At 45.8% G+C, this 17,988-nt stretch overlaps 1 protein-coding gene across 2 annotated transcripts in view; it reads right to left on the bottom strand.

Annotated features, from left to right (window-relative positions):
- Window positions 1–15,310: 15,310 nt before the first annotated feature.
- HDAC8 (histone deacetylase 8) overlaps window positions 15,311–17,988 on the bottom strand; it is a 233,686-nt gene continuing 231,008 nt past the window's right edge. For both annotated transcript variants that reach the window (XM_012643780.1, XM_012643787.1), the window contains one exon: window positions 15,311–15,881. In XM_012643780.1, coding sequence (XP_012499234.1) covers window positions 15,859–15,881 — 23 coding nt within the window. In that variant the 3' untranslated portion in view covers window positions 15,311–15,858. The remainder of the gene's footprint in view (window positions 15,882–17,988) is intronic.

Here is a 17,988-nt window from a genome sequence, read left to right as displayed (position 1 = left end):
CTTCCACTCACCCATGACCCTACTTTGCCTCCAATCAGAGTCTCGGCTGGTGTGGAGAAGTCTCCCAGCTTGGACCACTAGCCCCTGGGTGCCTCTCTTGGCCCTTAACTTTGGGGCTGAGTGAATGTGGTCGGGATTCACTCTGCTTGCACAGCCTGAGGGACTGGAAGTATTCCCATGGATCCCCACAGCCACAAAGACTTGTCCCTCTGGGGCCTGGCAATCAGAACTGGAGATGGATTGAGGATCTGGGGTAGCCCAGGGGGTCAGGATGCAGGCTCTGCTGTCAGGCAACCAGAGAGGACCACAGGCCTGCTTGCCCGAAGTCCCTCTCCTACCTGGACGCAGAGGCAGTGCCTTAAGCTAGCACACATAGTCTCCTTATACTAAGTACAAAACAGCACCCCCTCTGGAAGCAGCAATTAGAAACAGGTGCTGCTTCCTCTGGGCTCTGCACAGCCCTCACCCTGGGATCCACTGCTTTGCAAGAGGAACACAAGCTGAATTTCAGGGCATAACCTGCACAAGTGGACTTTGAGGCTCTGCAGAGATGAGTCTGGACGACCACATGGCTTATGTTCTGGCGGCCCAGCGCCCCTAAGTACGCAACCACGGGGAGTGTTATTCCTACCAGCTCTGAAGCATAGCGTGGATGATAGCATTCACTAAGCCTTATAAGGTGACAGACCCTTGCTGTTCTTCGTGCTCTGTGCTTATTTTCTCGCCTAATCCCCACAACAACCTGAGGTGTTAGGCGAATACTATTATCACCTCTGCCCTATTTTACTGATAGGAAAATTGAAGCACAGAGATGTTAAGGCGGCTTATTATACTTATACATCCTATATGTTTTGGGCTGAGGATCTGAACCAGATCAACTGGCTCCAGAGCCTCTGCCAGTGACCACTGGGCCTCACTGCCTCCTAAGTAACGCCTGTTGGGACTCGCTCCTTGCAGTTCATAAAGGTCTTTCCCATCCATAAGCGAGGTCAGTTCTCATTCTTCTTCCTCACCCTGTGGAAGGTTGTCACTATTATTACTAATCCCATCTGATAGATGAAGGAAGGAGGCTCAGAGAGGCGAGGTGACCTTGCTGAGGTCACACAGCTGGCAAGCAAAGATGCTGGAGGCCAGGGCGGTGGCTCATGCCTGTAATCCTACCACTCTAGGAGGCTGAGGTGGGAGGATCACTTGAGCTCAGGAATTTGAGGTTGCAGAGAGCTACAAGCTACAATGATGCCACTGCACTCTAGCCTGGGCGAAAGATCGAGACTCTTTCTCCTCTATCTCCAATAAACCCCCCAGGATGCTGGAATTTGAATCCAGTTCTGCTGGCGAGATCTCCCTTTTCCCACTCTCTATGTCCCGTCCCCCTCAAGATTCTCTCTTTTCCTCAAAACTGAATGTCAGAGCTGGTGAGGACTGCAGAGATGACCTCATCCGAACTTCTTACCCCGCGTTACAGAGGAGAAAGCTAGCACTGTATGGATACCTGGTTAAAGTCGGGGGAAAAAGACAGACTGGGCAGGAATAAAATGTATTCTATGGAGAGAGAAAGGAAGAACGAATGAGAGGGAGAGAAAGATAATGATGGAGAGAGAAAGAGCTCGCGAGTGCAGGAGAGAGTGAAAATATGCAGGCGCTTGGGAAGAAAACAAGGTAAGGAAAAGAAATCAAATGGGAAAGAAAAAGGCCCAAAGCGGGGCGAAGGCATAAGTGACCAGCCATCTGGAAGCAGCCCTGAGCGGCGGGGGCGAGTGTTTGTGGAGCAGGGGAGCTAGACCGGCAGGTGCGAGGGCCCAGCTGCTGCCAGCCATGAACTGTGCAACTGTGGGCCCAGCACCGAGCGGAAAGAAGGCACGGCCCCCACACGAGCCCTCTCCAGGGGGGCGTCAGCTAGGGGAACACAGGAGGAAGCTGCCCTCTCCTAGAGGCGGGGCAGGCTTGCCTCTGACCAGCTCCTGGGGACTGGGGGGAGGAAGGTTCCCACGCCTCGCTCTGGACTGCTCTTGCATTTGCTTCAAGCCTCTCCCAAGTGTTACCTTTGGAGTGTGGAATATGGGTGATTCCCTGCTGTGTTTGCATCCCAGGCTGTCTGGCCCTGGCCTAGAGGGCCTGAGGGGATTAGTAAATGTCCATTCATGCTACCATCAGCTGAAACCCAGTAGGAATAGGTGGGGCAGAGGAAATGGTTGCCACCTCCCACCCAGCTCCAGGCGTGGCTTGATCTGCTAGTGACAGCATGGGCTCTGCCATCAGACTGACCTTGGTTCGAGTCTCCAGGCTGCCACTTCCTAGCTGTGTGACTTTGGGCAAGTGACTTTGGCTCTTTGGGCCTCAGTTTCCTTAGGTGTAGGGTGGGGGAAATAAGAATACCTACCTCGTGAGGCTGTGCCAGGGTTGAATGAGATAATGTCTGTGGCTATAAACTCTCAAGTGCTGTACACATGTGAGTAATTACTCTTCCCTGACCCCTGTTCCCTGCTGCTTGGGGGATGGAGTCAGCCTTCCAATCTGAGTCCAGTTCCAAGCCTGACTTCACCTCCTTGGCCCTGTTTTCCTCATTGTCACATAGGACTGTGTGGGAAGTCAGGCCTCCTGACCCACCGGGGTGGGCTCAGGGCTGGCTGTTCTTCCCACACGGTGTTTCATTCAGGCCACAAATATGAGCTGAGCCCCTACTTGGCCCTGCTTTGGTTACCAAGGCCTCAAAGGGACCAAGGCACCATTGCGGCCCTCAAGGAGTTCCCATTGTAGTGGGGGAGATTGAAAAGCAGACAGTAATAAAATGAAGTGGGAGATAGGAGGAGGTGACATCTGAGCTGAGGATCAGTATTCCCCAGGGGCCGGGGACAGCATGGGCAAAGGCACTGATGGAAACTAGGAAAACAGCACAGGATGGGGTTTTGTGAGGTTACAGGAGCCAGACTTGGATGCCACATTAAGAAATTCAGCCCTGATATTATGGTCACTGAAGGTCACCTTCAATGACATGGGCAGATATACATGGAGCCTGGTATAGTTGGTTACTCAGTAAAGCATGCTCGTTGCCTTGACCTTCTCTCCCCACCTTCCACCCCCACCAGTGAGCAAGTGAGCCAGCCCCGGGCTTCCTGGAGCTCCCCTGTCTCTGCCCTGAATATAGCCACATAGGGCTCTTGGTCCTCCATTCCTCCCCACAGCTTCCCAAGCTCAGTAAATGGCACTTTTTCCTTTTTTTAAGAGACAAGTTTTCACTCTGTCACCCAGGCTGGAGTACAGTGGCGTCATCACAACTCACTGTAGCCTTGTGAACTCCTGAGCCCAGGTGATCCTTCTGCCTCAGCCTCCCGAGTAGCTAGGAGTACAGGTGCGCGCCACCACGCCTGGCTAATTTAAAAAAAATTTTTTTGTAGAATCAGGGTCTCACTATATTGTCCAGGCTGGTCTCGCACTCCTGGCTTCAAGTGATCCTCCCTCCACAGCCTCCCAAAGTGCTGGGATTACAAGCATGAGCCAGCGCTCCTGGCCAGTAAATGGCACTTCTATTCACCCAGTTTCTCAGGCCAAAAACCTAGCCTTCATATTTCTTTTTCTCTCTCACCCTGGATTCAGTGGATGAGCAAATTCTGTTCACTCTCTCGGCTCTTTCTAAAACATAGCCAGGATCCAAACCACCCCTCACCACTTCCACAGCCGCTCCCCTGGGCTGAGTTGCTCTTGTCTTGTGTCATATGAGTGCCTCCTGTGCTGGTCTCTTTGCTCTCTGGCCCCTGTTCCCCGCACAGCAGCCAGAGGGATCCTATCCTCCAGTGGCTCTCCATACCACCCAGGGTAAAAGCCAGAGTCCTTACAGTGGCCCGTATGACCTGGTCCTTCGTGCTTCTCCACTCTCCTCCTACTCTCCCTTTGTTCCCTCGGCTTCATGCACACGGCCTCGCTCAGGCTCTTTGTATTTGCTGTTCCCTTTTCCATGGAACACTGTTTTCCTGATGGCCATGTGGCTAGCTTCCTCACTGCTTTCAGGTCTTTTCCACTGTCACCTCCTCAAATGGGCCTTCCCTGGTAGCCTTAACTCTTACCTTGCTTGATTTTTCTGCATCCTTCTTATCACCACTTGCCATATTGTGTTTATTGTCTGTCTCTCCAAACAGAGTGAACACTCCATGAAGGCAGGGATTTTTGTGTTTTGTTCATGTGTGTTTCCGCAGTGACTAGTACCCTGCCTGGCACACTGTAGACCATCAGTAAAGATCTGTTGAGTGAAGGAATGGTCTAGCTTCTGGGTGTTGGAGGGAGAAGCGGCAGGAGAGTCAGAGATGAGATGGGGCAGACGACAGCCAAACGGGTTCAGTGGATTATGACAGATTCTGCAGAACAGTCCCTGAAGGAGAAAAAGATATGAGTAAAAGCCAACTGGAGCGTGGCGGAGGAGAACTCAGTCCCTCGCGGGCAGAGAGGGTAGGGTTGGAAGGATGGCGATTTTCTTTCCCTCCAGCCTTCTAGGCTGCTGGCAACCCCAGGATCATGCCATGGGGCTCACTGGGGCGCCTTCAGAGGAGGTAGCCAGGGCTGGCAGGAAAGCTTCAGGGCAGTGGGTGACAGTGAAGTGGGCCAGAAAGGGTGGTCACAGCATGGAGAGTGGCAAGGGCACATGAGAAGAGCTGGGTATAGGGCACTTCATAAGCCTTGAGAAAGGGCAGTCCCCAACCCCACTGCCATCAGTATACGACTGCGATTTTGTGGTTTCTCTTCAGCCTGTCTCCATTCACGTACACATGACACGTTAGTCCCACTGCCTAGCTCACCTCTCATTCCGCCCTTATTCTGCCTTTATCTCCACTTCCAGCTAGTGCAAACCCATGCCCTCCATGCCACCCACAATGTGATTGCCAACGGGGCATTTCAAAAGGCATTTAGGCGACTTTTGGGGGAAGATTCACCAAGATTGCACCGAATGTCTAAGAGCTAGCCTGAGCTCCTGGGAGAACCAGGAGGGCTTACAGTCACTGCTGTTCCCTTTAACTCCTCCCACCATTTCCTGAGGTCCCACTACATGCCAGTCATGAGTGCTGGAGCCGAAGAGACAGGAAAGGTCTCGAATGTAGCGGAAGAAAGAGTTAAATAATAACTTACTATTAAGCATCTAAAAACATGCCCAATCTCACTAATAAAACCAAAGAGATGAAAATTCAAACAATGAAATTCAACAACTGAAAATGAAACAATGAAAATTCAAACAACTCCCTCTTAGATGGGCAAAGGCGAAGTTGTAGGGAGGGTGTGGGAGCAGCGACAGTCACACAGTGTTAGTAGGACTGTGAATTGGGACAACACTTCTGGATATCAAAATCATCTTTTCTGTTTTTTTTTTTTTTTTTTTTTGAGACAGAGTCTCACTGTGTTGCCAAGCAATCCTTCTGCCTCAGCCTTCCAAGTAGCTGGGACTACAGGCATGCGCCACCATGCCCAGCTAATTTTTTCTATATATTTTTAGTTGTCCAATTAATTTCTTTCTAATTTTAGTAGAGACGGGGTCTTGCTCTTGCTCAGGCTGGTCTCGAACTCCTGAGCTCAAACAATCCGCCCGCCTCGGCCTCCCAGAGAGCTAGGATTACAGGCGTGAGCCACCGCGCCCGGCCTGTTTGTGTTTGTTTTTAATATACACGCCCTTTGACCCAGCATTTCCACTTCCACAAATTTATCGTAAGGAAATAGCACAACAAATGCGCAAGGGTATAAGTGAGAGGGTCTTCATTGTAATGTTTTTTTTTTTTTTGAGGTGAAATTCACACCACAGAAATGAACAATTTTGTACAACACAAAGAAAAGACAAATGTTTGAGGGGGTGGATATTCCAATTCCCCTGATTTGATCATTACACATTGTATACAGGTATCAAAATATCACATGCACCCCAAAATATGTACAACTTGTATGTATCAGTTGAAAAAAGGAAAAGAAAAAAGAAAATTAACCATTTTAAAGTGAACAATTCAGCGGTGTTTGGTACATTCACAAATGTTGTGCAAACACCACCGTTATCTAGTTCCAAGACATTTTCATTATTCCAAAACAAAACCTGTACCTTTAAGCAGTTCCTCCCCATCTGCCCCTCTGCTCAGGCCTTTGTAAACACCAATCTGCTATCTGTCCTTATGGACTTGCTTATTCCGGATTTTTCATATAAATGGAATCAAACAAAAGGTGACCTTTTATGTTTGGCTTCTTTCACTTAGCATAATGTTTTCAAGTACTGTTTTAAGTATCTGTGCTTGGTTCCTTTTCATGGCTGAATAATATCCCATTGTATGTATATGCCACAATTTGTTTATCCATTCGTCCATTGATGGGCATTTCTTTAGCTATTGTAGCATTTATTTGGCTACCTTTTGGCTACTGTGAATAACGCTGCTATGAACACTTACGTATAAATATTTGTTTGAATACCTGTTTTTAATTCTTTTGTGTATATAATTAAGAGTAGAATTGCTGGACCATATGGTAATTCCATGCTTAACTCGTTGAGGAACCACCAACTGTTTTCCACAGTGGCTGCACCATTTTACATTCCCACAGTAACGTAAGAAGGCTCCAATTTTTCTACATCCTCATCAACACTTGTTATTTTCTGTCTTTTTGATTGTTGCCATCCAAATAGGAGCAAACTGGCAACTCATTATGGTTTTGATTTGCATTTCCTTAATGCCTAATGACGTTGAGCATCTTTTCATGTGCTTGTTGACCATTCATATATCTTCTTTGGAGAAATGTCTAATTGAGTTCTTTATCCATTTTTTAACTGGGTTGTTTCTCTTTTTATTGTTGAGTTCTTATATATTTTGAGTACTAGGCCCTCATCAGACGAATAATTTGTAAATATTTTCTCCCATTCTGTGGGTTGTCTTTTTACTTTCTTGATAGTGTTCTTTGCAACAAAAAAGTTTTTAATTTGGATGAAGTTCAATTTATCTATTTTCCCTTTTGTTGTTTGTGCTTTTGGTATCATATTTAAGAATCCATTGCCAAATCCAAGGTCATGAAGATTTACCTCTATGTTTTCTTTTAAGAATTTTGTAGTTTTAGTTCTTACATTTAGGTCTGCGATCCATTTTGAATTCATTTTTATATATGGCATGAGAAAGAGCTTGAATTTCATTCTCTTGCATGTAGAAATGCAGTTGTCTTAGCACCAGTTGTTGAAGACACTGTTCTTTTCCCATTCAATGGACTAGGCACCTCTGTTTAAAATCAATTGGCCATGGATGTATCAATTTATTTCTCTACTCTCAATTCTGTTCCACTGTACCTATATGTGTATACTTAGGCCAGTACCACACTATTTTCATTATTGCAATTTTATAGTTAGTTTTGAAATTGGGAAGTTTGAGTCTAACTTTGTCCTTTTTCAACATTGTTTTGGCTATTCAGAATCCCTTGAGATTCCATATGAATTTCAGGATAGATTTTTCTATTTCTGCAAAAAAGTCTTTGGGATTTTGATAGGGATTGTATTTAATCTATAGATCTCTTTGGGTAGTATTGGCATTGTAACAATATTAAGTCTTTTAATCTATGAACACGGATGTCTTTCCATTTATTGGTGACTTCTTTAATTTCTTTCAGCAACATTTTGTAGTTTTTCAGTGTGTAAGTTTTTTATCTCCTTGGTTAAGTTTATTCCTAAGTATTTTATTCTTTTGGATGTTATTGTAAATAGAATTGTTTTCTTAATTTCCTTTTTGGATTGTTCATTGCTGGTGTATTGTTTGTTACAAACAAACTGATTTTTGTTTGTTGACTTTGTATCCTGCAACTTGCTGAATTCATTTAGAGCTAATATCTATTAGCTTTTTGTTGTCGTGTAGTGTTTTTATTTGTAAGGAAAATTGAGAAAATTCCGTTTCCTTTTTTTTTTTTTTTTTGGAGACAGGATCTCTGTCGCCTTGGGGAGAGTGTAGTGGCATTATCATAGCTCACTCTAACCTCAAACTGCTGGGCTCAAGCGATCCTCCTGCCTCAGCATCCTAAGTAGCTGGGACTACACGCATGTGCCACGATGCCCAGCTAAATTTTCTATTTTTAGTAGAGATGAGGTCGCTTTTGCTCACTCTAACCTCAAACTCCTGGGCTCAAGCGATCCTCCTGCCTCAGCATCCTAAGTAGCTGGGACTACACGCATGTGCCACGATGCCCAGCTAAATTTTCTATTTTTAGTAGAGATGGGGTCTCACTCCTGCTCAGGCTGGTCTCGAACTCCTGACCTCGAGCGATCCTCCCACCTTGGCCTCCCAGAGTGCTAGGATTAACAGGCGTGAGCCACCACACCTGGCCAAATTGAGAGAATTTTGAATGTTCAGTAGTAGGGGATGGGTTAAACAAGTCTTGGAGCATCTATACAATGTGACCATTTTAAGGGACCAGATGTGCCTTACTTTTTGGTATGTCTGGGATGTGTCATAATGAAAGATGAATAAGGTAGCTCTTTATAGATTGATATGGAAAGCTATCCATGGCGTATAATTAAATGAAAAAAAATCAGGTTACAGAACAGTTTGATTTCATTTGCATAAAAGTCAAATGGGGACAGGGATTGTCATCTGTTTTGTACACATTGTAAACCCAGTGCCTGACACACTGCATGGCACATAGTAGGGGCTCGATGATATTTGTGGAGTAAATGAAAAACGTCAGGAAAGAAAAACACCAAATTGCTAATAGTGGTTATCAGTGAGTTACAAGGATATGAAGGAACCATTATATGTATTGTTTGAATGTTTTTACGTCAAGCATATATTGGGGGAAAAAAGTATTTCCATTAAACACACACACACACACACACACACACACACACACACATGCACACACACACACACACACACACACACACACACACATACACCTTCTCGCATCAAGTAAGTGGTGAGAAGAGAGGCACTGTGGGCTGAAGAAGGAAGGCACTAGGACTCTGAGGTAAACAGAGGTTTCTCCCAGGCAGCTACTTTGGAGCGGGCCTCACCAGGCTCCTCTTCGGACCACTCTTTGATGGCCCCTTACCTGCAGGGTCGAGTCCAGCCTCTTCTACCTGGTGCAGGAGGCCCTTTGTGATCTGATCTCTGCTATCTTTACTTTCTGGCACTCACTAATATATATCAACAGTTTATTAGGGAAATTTAAAGACACAGGAGAGCAGAGACGAGAGTATAATCAATCCCCATGTATTCATCTAATCCACTTCAACAGAGATCAACATTTCCAAATTTTGTTTCATCTCTCTCCCCCACATATACATTTTTCTCCTCTGAAGCATTTGGTTTTTTTTTTTTTTTTGAAACAGGGTCTTGCTCTGTCACCAAGCTAGAGTGCAGTGAGAGTACAGTGGTGTGATCGTAGCTCACTGCAACCTTGAACTCCCAGGCTCAAGCCATGGTCCTGCCTCAGTCTCCCAGTAGAGTAGCTGGGACTACAGGCATGTGCCACCACCCCTAGCTAATTTTTCTATTTTTTTTTTTGTAGAGATGGGGGTCTCACTCTTGCTCAGGCTGGTCTTGAACTCCTGGCCTCAAGTGATCCTATTGCCTCAGCTTTCAAAAGTGCTAGGATTACAGACATGAGCCACCATGCGCGGCCTCCTCTGGAGTATTTTAAAATAAACCCCAGATATATCATTTCACTTGTAAATACTTCTCTTTGTATCTCTAACAGATGAAGATTTAAAATACACACACACACACACACACACACACACACACACACACACACACACATATAGCCACCGCGCTGTTATTGTATTTAACAAAATTATCACTGATGACTTAATGTCACCTATCCCATGCCCAGTGTTTCCTCATTGTCTTAAAAACATCTTTTTACAGCTGGTTTGCTTGAATACTGTCCAGTGTTCTGTGTTCCAGCAACACTGAACTGCTGTTGCTTCCCTAAATTTCCTGCACCTTCTTGCTTTTGTGCACTCCAGTCCCTTTACCTGGAATGCCTGCTCCCATGCCTGGCCCAAGATTCAGTTTGAGTGTCACCGCCTGTTCTCGTAGCCTTCATGATTGCCTCAGTCTAGATTGCCTGTTCCTCCTCTGTGTCCCATAATATCCAGAGTATGAGGCATTGCTTTGTCTTATGACATAGTTCCACCATCCCCTAAGTATGCATCGAATGCTACCAGGTGCCCGGTATAGTGCCAGGTACTGGGGATACAGCAAAGTTCCACCCAGGGGAGAGAGAGAGAGAGGAGATGAGGATGGAGGGGGAGGAGAGAGAGAGAAAAATAGTAGGAATAAATAACAAACGAATAATGATACATGGTATTTTGGAACTGGGAGGGCAGCGTGGCTACCCGTGGCTCCCTTAGATGGGGCAGCCAGGGTATTTCATTGAGGCTGAGAACCGAATGAGGAGAAGGAGCCAGTCTGGGGAAGATCTGGGCATTCCAAGGAGAAGGACTAGCATGTGCAGAGACCTTGAGGTTAGAGACCCTGTCCTAGAAGGCTCTATTTATTATGTCTGTCTTTACTTCTATATCTGTAGATCTCATCCTTTTTGTAATCACAAAACCCTTTTGAGTGTTGAGAATCTGGTAATAGCTATGGCTCCTTGCCCCAGAAAAAGGTACAAATACACAGCCATTTGTGTGCCATTTTCCTAATTCCTGAAGCCAGGGAACCTCAGGAAGTTTCCCTAACCCCGACGAAGTTCACATTTAGGGCAGGAACAGTGTCTACTACTGCTAATATCTAACATACACTCTGCTATGTTCTTTTCTGCATTCTCTTTGGCCCCTTGCAACTACCCCATGAGTTAGGTACAGGTAGCATCCCCATTTGATAGATAAGGAGACTGAATCTCAGAGAGGCTAAGGTCACAGCCAGTGAGTGACAGGCAGGGGGCTTAAACCCAGGCAGTCCGAGGCTAAAGTGCATATGTTGCACTCCAAGGCACAGTTTTGGGCACAGCACTGAGCAGGAGGTTTGGGAACCTGCCCCTGGCAAATGCAGGGGAGGAGGAGCTGCGAGAACTTTCTGTGTTGGGCTTTAGAGATGTCCAAATACGCTGGGTCTAGAGGACTGCTTTTTTCTTTCTTCTGCTTTTTTTTCCTTCTCCTTTTCCTCCTTTTCTTCCTCTTCTTCCTTCTTCCTTTTTTTGTTGAATGACAATACTTGATTTTCTTATAAAGAAGTCTTTCTGTCTTAGAAAGCATCTTTTAAATATAGAATTGGAAATATACTGCTCTGTGACAGCGCACAATGAAAGCAGCAGAGGTAGATCCACTCTCCCCAAAGGTAAACTGGCTTGGGAATTTTCCGTTGGCTTATTTTTATCTTTAAATTTTATTTATTTTTTTTTTTGGGGACCAGATAATACATTCACATGGTTCAAAATTCAAAAGGTACAAAAAGGGCCGGGCGCAGTGGCTCACGCCTGTAATCCTAGCTCTCTGGGAGGCCGAGGTGGGTGGATCGCTCAAGGTCAGGAGTTCGAGACCAGCCTGAGCAAGAGCGAGACCCCGTCTCTACTAAAAAATAGAAAGAAATGATCTGGACAACTAAAAATATATATATAGAAAAAAATTAGCCAGGCATAGTGGCGCATGCCTGTAGTCCCAGCTACTTGGGAGGCTGAGGCAGGAGGATTGCTTGAGCCCAGGAGTGTGAGGTTGCTGTGAGCTAGGCTGACGCCACGGCACTCACTCTAGTCCGGGCAACAAAGCGAGACTCTGTCTCAAAAAAAAAAAAAAAAGTTACAAAAAGGAACATAGAGCAAGTCTCACTTGCTCTCACTCCCCTGCCTGGAGGCAACCGAGGTATCCCAGTGTCTCGTGTATTTTTCCAAAGATGTTTTATGCAAATATATGCATATCCAATATATATATTCTTTTTTTTTTTTTTTTTTGAGACAGAGTCTCACTGTGTTACCTGGGCTAGAGTGCCGTGGAGTCATCCTCGCTCACAGCAACCTCAAACTCCTGGGCTCAAGCAATCCTCCTGCCTCAGCCTCCCAAGTAGCTGGGACTACAGGCATGCGCCACCATGCCCGGCTAATTTTTTCTATATATTTTTAGTTGTCCAATTAATTTCTTTCTATTTTTAGTAGAGACGGGGTCTCGCTCTTGCTCAGGCTGGTCTCGAACTCCTGAGCTCAAACAATCCGCCCGCCTCGGCCTCCCAGAGAGCTAGGATTACAGGCGTGAGCCACCGCGCCCGGCCTATATATTCTTTTTAAAATGGTTATTTTCTTAACCCTTGAGTTGTACATGCAGCCTAAACGTCTCTGTTGGTCTCTCTGGCCCTTGCGAGAGCCTCAGACACAGGGAAAGCCTTTGGGTCTCCTGGAAGCCCTGTGTTTTCCTCAGAGGTAAGCCTTTCCTGGCCCATTTCCATGTCTTCCACCGTTGATAATTCATCAGCCACTCACAATAGCCCATGAGGTGCAAGAATTATTCACCGCATTTTATGAGCAAGGAAACAGACCCAGAAAAGTCCAGTAACTTGCTGAAAAGCACACAACTAATGAATGTCGTTGTGTGGTGAAGGCCCAGGAGCAGCGTGTGGCTCCGTCCCGTTTGGACTTTGGAAGCAATAAGAAAGTTGTTTACTCCAAAGTCACAGTTTAAAAATATTCTAGTGGCACTTGTGTGGGGCAGTGGAAAAAGCAAGGGAACTTGCAGTTCCAGCTGGGTTTGCTTCCTGGCTCTGCCATTTACAAAGGGGAAGGTTACTTCATTGTTTGTAGCCTCAGTTTCCTAATCTATAGGGTGGGGATGATAATACCCACCCAGCAGGGTGAGTAGTGATATGCTACAAGTGAAACTGATCTGTAAAATGGGGCATATTCCGATGCTTCCTCTGCCATTGTTATTATAGTTACTGTGGCTAGTCCCTTGCAGACACAAAGGGAAGGGTGTGTGTGGGTGGGCGGGCAGCAGTTTCCCAAAGGGAAGAGAGCTCCGGGCTCCCGCCGGGTACAAATTTGCCCCACCCTCAAGTGGACTGTTCCCAAAAGACCCTCTGCCGGCCTAGCGAATTGTAAATCAGGAGCCCTCCCCGCTTGGAGCCTCCAGGGCAATTAGAATAGCCCCAGGGCCTGAGCACAGATTCTTCCTCTGTGGGTGTCTTGAACTGACTTTGATCTGTAACTGTGCCCTCTGTAGATCGATTCTTTTTTTTTTTTGACTTTATTTATTTTTCTTATTATTAAAGTAAAACATGCTCACCAGAGAAAATTTGGAAAATATTAAAAAGTAGAAAGAAGAAAATGAAACCATCCTTATACTTTTCTCTTCCACAAAAGCACACCTCGGTTAATATTTTGGTGTATCTCCTTTCCGTGTTTTTTTCCCCTATGCACTTAAGATAATTCTGGACAGAGCAACTCATAATCTGTCTTGCTGGTTTTGTGAATGTTGTGCTTACCTTTGGGGTATTTCAATGTTAGCTTTTAAATATTTCCTAGTTTTATCTACGGGATTTTTTTTAAAGCCCCTAGCATTTTCAACAAGAATCCAATCAAAAGGAATCCTGGACGCCATCGAGGTAGTGCCCTCTGTCGGGAGCAGGCCCAACCTCCGGGAGGCCGGGAGTGGGTCAGTGCCACAGCTGGCTCTGGTACTTGTCGGGCCAGAGCTGAGGCGAGAGCTGGGGCTCACACAGGCAGTGTTGGCCTGGCTGGGAGAGGTGGCTCCCCTTGTGCCCTGGCGCCCTCTGCCACTCTCCACCACTGCGTGGCATATCCTCACTCTTTACCAGGTGGCTGCCTTTCAGGGCTGAGACCCTCACAGCGATTTGGGCGACAACTTTGGGGGTGTGCCCCCTCCAGAGGACTGGGATAGGGGAGCCAGAACTGGGCTAAGCAGGAAGCGGAACCTGCAAACCTCGGCAGGTGGTCTCTTGCAGTCTGGCCACTCTAGCGCTCCCATTTGTCGGCTTCCCGGCCTTCCCCAACCCTGACCTGTCCCATCTAGCGCCTCCCCACTTTTCTATTTTTTAAAAATTCCCCTTCTTTTTGGTATAAGTAAAACTGCCCTTAAGCCAAAAGTGTATAATTAGAATAATGGACATTTGAAGTGACTGGTATTCCTAGCCGACCAGACGGCCCGATGTTTAACAAAAGCTGGGCTATTCCCATCCCAGGACACGTTCAAGGCTTTTTCCACTCCCTTCTGCGGAATGCCCCTCCCCCGCTTGGAGGCCTGGAGAAATACAACTCACCCTACAAGGCCCGGCTCAAATATCAGCCCCTTAGAAATGCAGGGGGGATGCCTCTGTTGCAGGGCGAGTTGCGCCCTCTTTAGTGCTCCCCACGCTCTGGCTTCATGTTGGTAACAGAGCTTGACACGTGTTGGGATCTGCCTCTTTTCTTCCTTCCTTGCTTTGTCTGGGAATTCCTAGACAGCCAGGACGGGGCTGTGTCCTTGTCCCCAATCCCAGTCCCAGGAGTTGAAGGAGCTTCATAAATATTTGGTAAATAAAATTACAGAATCATGATATTTGATTGCCCCTTCCTTGTCCTCATCTCTCTCGTTATCCCCCATCCCCATCTTTCCACTTTGCCACCTGCCCCAGAGGTTACGGTGACAGCAACGCATTACAATCGCATTCCCTTTTCAGTATGTGTGCTGATTGTCTCCACTTGGCCGGGGGAATATCCTGTCAATGCATGGAAATGCCCCTTCTATTTTGTTTTATTTTTTGAGACAGGATCTCACTCTGTTGCCGGAGCTGGAGTGTAGTGGAGTCATCATAGCTCACAGAAACCTCAAACTCCTGGGCGCAAGCGATTCTCCTCCCTCAGACTTACAAATAGCTGAGATTACAGGCGTGCGCTAACATGCCTGGCTACTTTTTTCTTATTTTTTGTGGAAATGAGGCCTCTTGCTATGCTGCTTGTGCTGGTCCCAAACTCCTGGCCTCAAGCAGTCCTCCCACCTTGGCCTCCCAAAGTGCTAGGATTACAGATGTGAGCCACCAAGTGCGCAGCAGAAATGCCACTTTTAGATCTGACATGCCAACCTGCCTTTCCCATTCCTAAATCCCCCCCTGGGCAAGGGCAGCTTCTCCCCAAGGTGCAAGCCCCTCTCCAAGGTTGCAGTGCAGGTATTCCCGCGCGCCTTCCCCCTCCCCCGCCATGGACAGGCATCAGGACAGGGCTTGGGGTGGGACACACTAATTTCCCAGCAGGGTCCAGCACTCAGGGTCAGCTTCCCTGTTGGGGCCAGAGCAGAGACTGGAAGCAGCAGGGTTACTAATACTTCAGCAAGAGGGAAAGTTCAGAACCATGTGTACTGTTAGTGGCAGTTTACAATGAGGACAATGGGACGGCGAAGTAGTTTTTTGAAGATTTTATTAGAAAACAAAATAGGTACATAATCCTAAAACAACACCAGTGGAGTTTTCCCCATATCCCAGTCTGCTGATCAGTCCCCTCTCCCCCAGGGCTCTACTTGGAAGATCCTGAGGCCCAAACCCTGCCTCTCAGCTGCCCCTTGCCCCACAAACTGGTGACCAAAGTTCCCTGCTCTCCTCCTGCTTCTGATTTATCCCCTTTAAGAAAATAAAAATACCCCCCCTCCCCAATTCATTTAAAAATAATTTTCAAAGATTATAAATTGCATTTGCGTGTTTTTAAAAAATAAACACTTTAAATGTTGGATATCTCCCTCTTCACCGAGGAGGCCTAGTTGAGGACTCTGGGGTGCCTGCCTCCTCACCCCAGGAGGCCAGCTGCCACTTGGTGCCCCTTGGAAATTTTCAGGAAGTAATTTCTTCCGAATTTTCCCTGCAGTCACAAATTCCACAAACTGCTCCCATAAACACGCTGTCTTCATTACAGGCACTGCTCCTCAGCTCTGGAAACCTGATCTCTTCTTGTCAACTAGACCACATGCTTCAGATTCCCTGCAAATAGGAGAGAAAACAAAATTCAAATTCAGGTAACATATGTGAATTATACCCCAATAAAGCTGTTAGGAAAAAAAGCACTTGCATTTTGGGGCTTGTTCTCTGCTGCTTTTTGGGAACCCTGTGACCTCACCATATGAACAAGCCCAGGCTAGCCTGCTGGATGATGAGAGACAAATGGCCCAGATACCCTTGTCACCCCAGGAACCACCAGCCAACTACTGGACATGTGAGTGAAGCCTTTGACAGCAGCTGACTGTAGATGCTGGGTGAATCTAGCCAAAACCAGAAGAACCATCCAGCTGAGCCCAGCTCAACTGCCAATCCAGAGTAATGAGCTAAAAAAAAATGGTTGTTTTAAGTCATACACACACACACACACACACACACACACACACACACACACACACATTCAGGTACCACTTTTCAGAGTTCACACTTCACTAACTGCATCAAATCCTCCCCCCTTTCATCTCCCCTTAGCAAGGTACAACCCTCTTAGCATTTTCTCTTGTGAGTACCTATGAAGTATGGATTGAGGGCTTCCTCCTGCCCTCCGGCCTAAAGATCTTTGAGAGAAAAGTGATCATTTGAAATCCTACAGGACTGGACTCTAGGGATGAAAAGTTTGCTTACTTGGTCCCTCCACAGACTTCTTCTTGCCCCATGTCTCCAAGTAAAAACACTGGGCACCAAACCCTACTGACCATTTCTCTTCTGAAACAGGAAGAATGCTCCATGAGGGCAGGGACCTGGGATGTCTTACTTTCAGTTAATCTCCAAAGTCTAGCACACTATCTCACACATAGTAGGTGCTCAGCAAATGTATGAATGAGTGGATGAATGGAAGGAAGGAAGAAAGGAAGGAAAGAAGAAACGACTCAGAAATAAAGTACTTGCCTATCTATTTTTATTTTTACTTTTAAATTAACCTACAATAAAATCGACTTTTTTGTATGTGCAGATCAATGATTTTGAAACACATGTATAGAATCATGACAGAGAAGAGTCATATAATCCCCCAAATCCCCTTGTGCTATCCTTTTGCAGTCACATTCTCCTCCCTCCCCCACCAACCTGGCAAACACTGATCTGTTCTCCATAGCTGTAGTGTTCTTTTTGAGAATGTCATATAAATGGAATCAAACAGTATGTAACCTTTTAAGATTGGCTTTTTTCACTCAGCATAATGCCTTTGAGGTTCATACAAATTTTGCATGTATCAATAGTTCATTCCTTTTTTTGTACTTAACTTTTAATTTTTAAGTAATTATAGATTCACAGGAAGTTGCAAAAAACAGTACAGAGAGGTCCCATGTACCCTTCACCATGTTTCCCTAAATGTTAACATTTTACGTAATTATTGTTAAATTATCAACACAAGGAAATTGACATTGGTACAATTTACAGATCTTATTCAGATTTTACTAGTTTTACATGCACTCATTTGTGTGTATATAAATGTATAGTTATATGCCATTTTATCATAAGTGTAGATTCATGGACCTGTACCACACTCAAGACACAGAATTTTCTACCACCACAAAGATCTGCCTCCTGCTACCCCTTTATAGTCACTCCCACTCCTCCTCCCTTACCACTCCCAAGCCCTAACAGCCATTCATCTATTCTCCATCCATCTCTAAAATTTGGTCATTTTGAGAATGTTATATAAATGGAACCATGAAGTATATAAACTTTTGCGATTGGCTTTTTTCACTCAGCACACTGCCCTTAAGATCCATCCAGGTTATGGTGTGTATCAAGTTTGTTGCTTTTTATTGCTAAGTAGCGTTCCATGGTATGGATGCAGCACAGTCTGTTTAACCAGTGGAAGGACATCTGAGTTGTTTCCAGTTTTGGGCTATTATAAACAAAGCTGCTATGAACATTCATGTACAGGTTTTTGTATGAGCATAGAGTGCATTTGCTGGGTTGTATGGCAGTCACATATTTAGTTTTATAAGAAATCGCCAAACTTTTTTCCAGAGTGGTGGTGCCATTTTACATTTTCACCAGCAATGCTTGAGTGATCTAGTTTCTCAGCATTCTTGCTAGCATTTGATGTTGGTTTTTATTTTGGCCACTCTGAAAGGTGTATAGC

The sequence above is a fragment of the Propithecus coquereli genome, unplaced genomic scaffold, assembly GCF_000956105.1.
Source record: "Propithecus coquereli isolate 6110/MARCELLA unplaced genomic scaffold, Pcoq_1.0 Scaffold101, whole genome shotgun sequence".
Classification (NCBI taxonomy): domain Eukaryota; kingdom Metazoa; phylum Chordata; class Mammalia; order Primates; family Indriidae; genus Propithecus; species Propithecus coquereli.
This window is presented reverse-complemented; position numbering and strand designations above follow the sequence as displayed.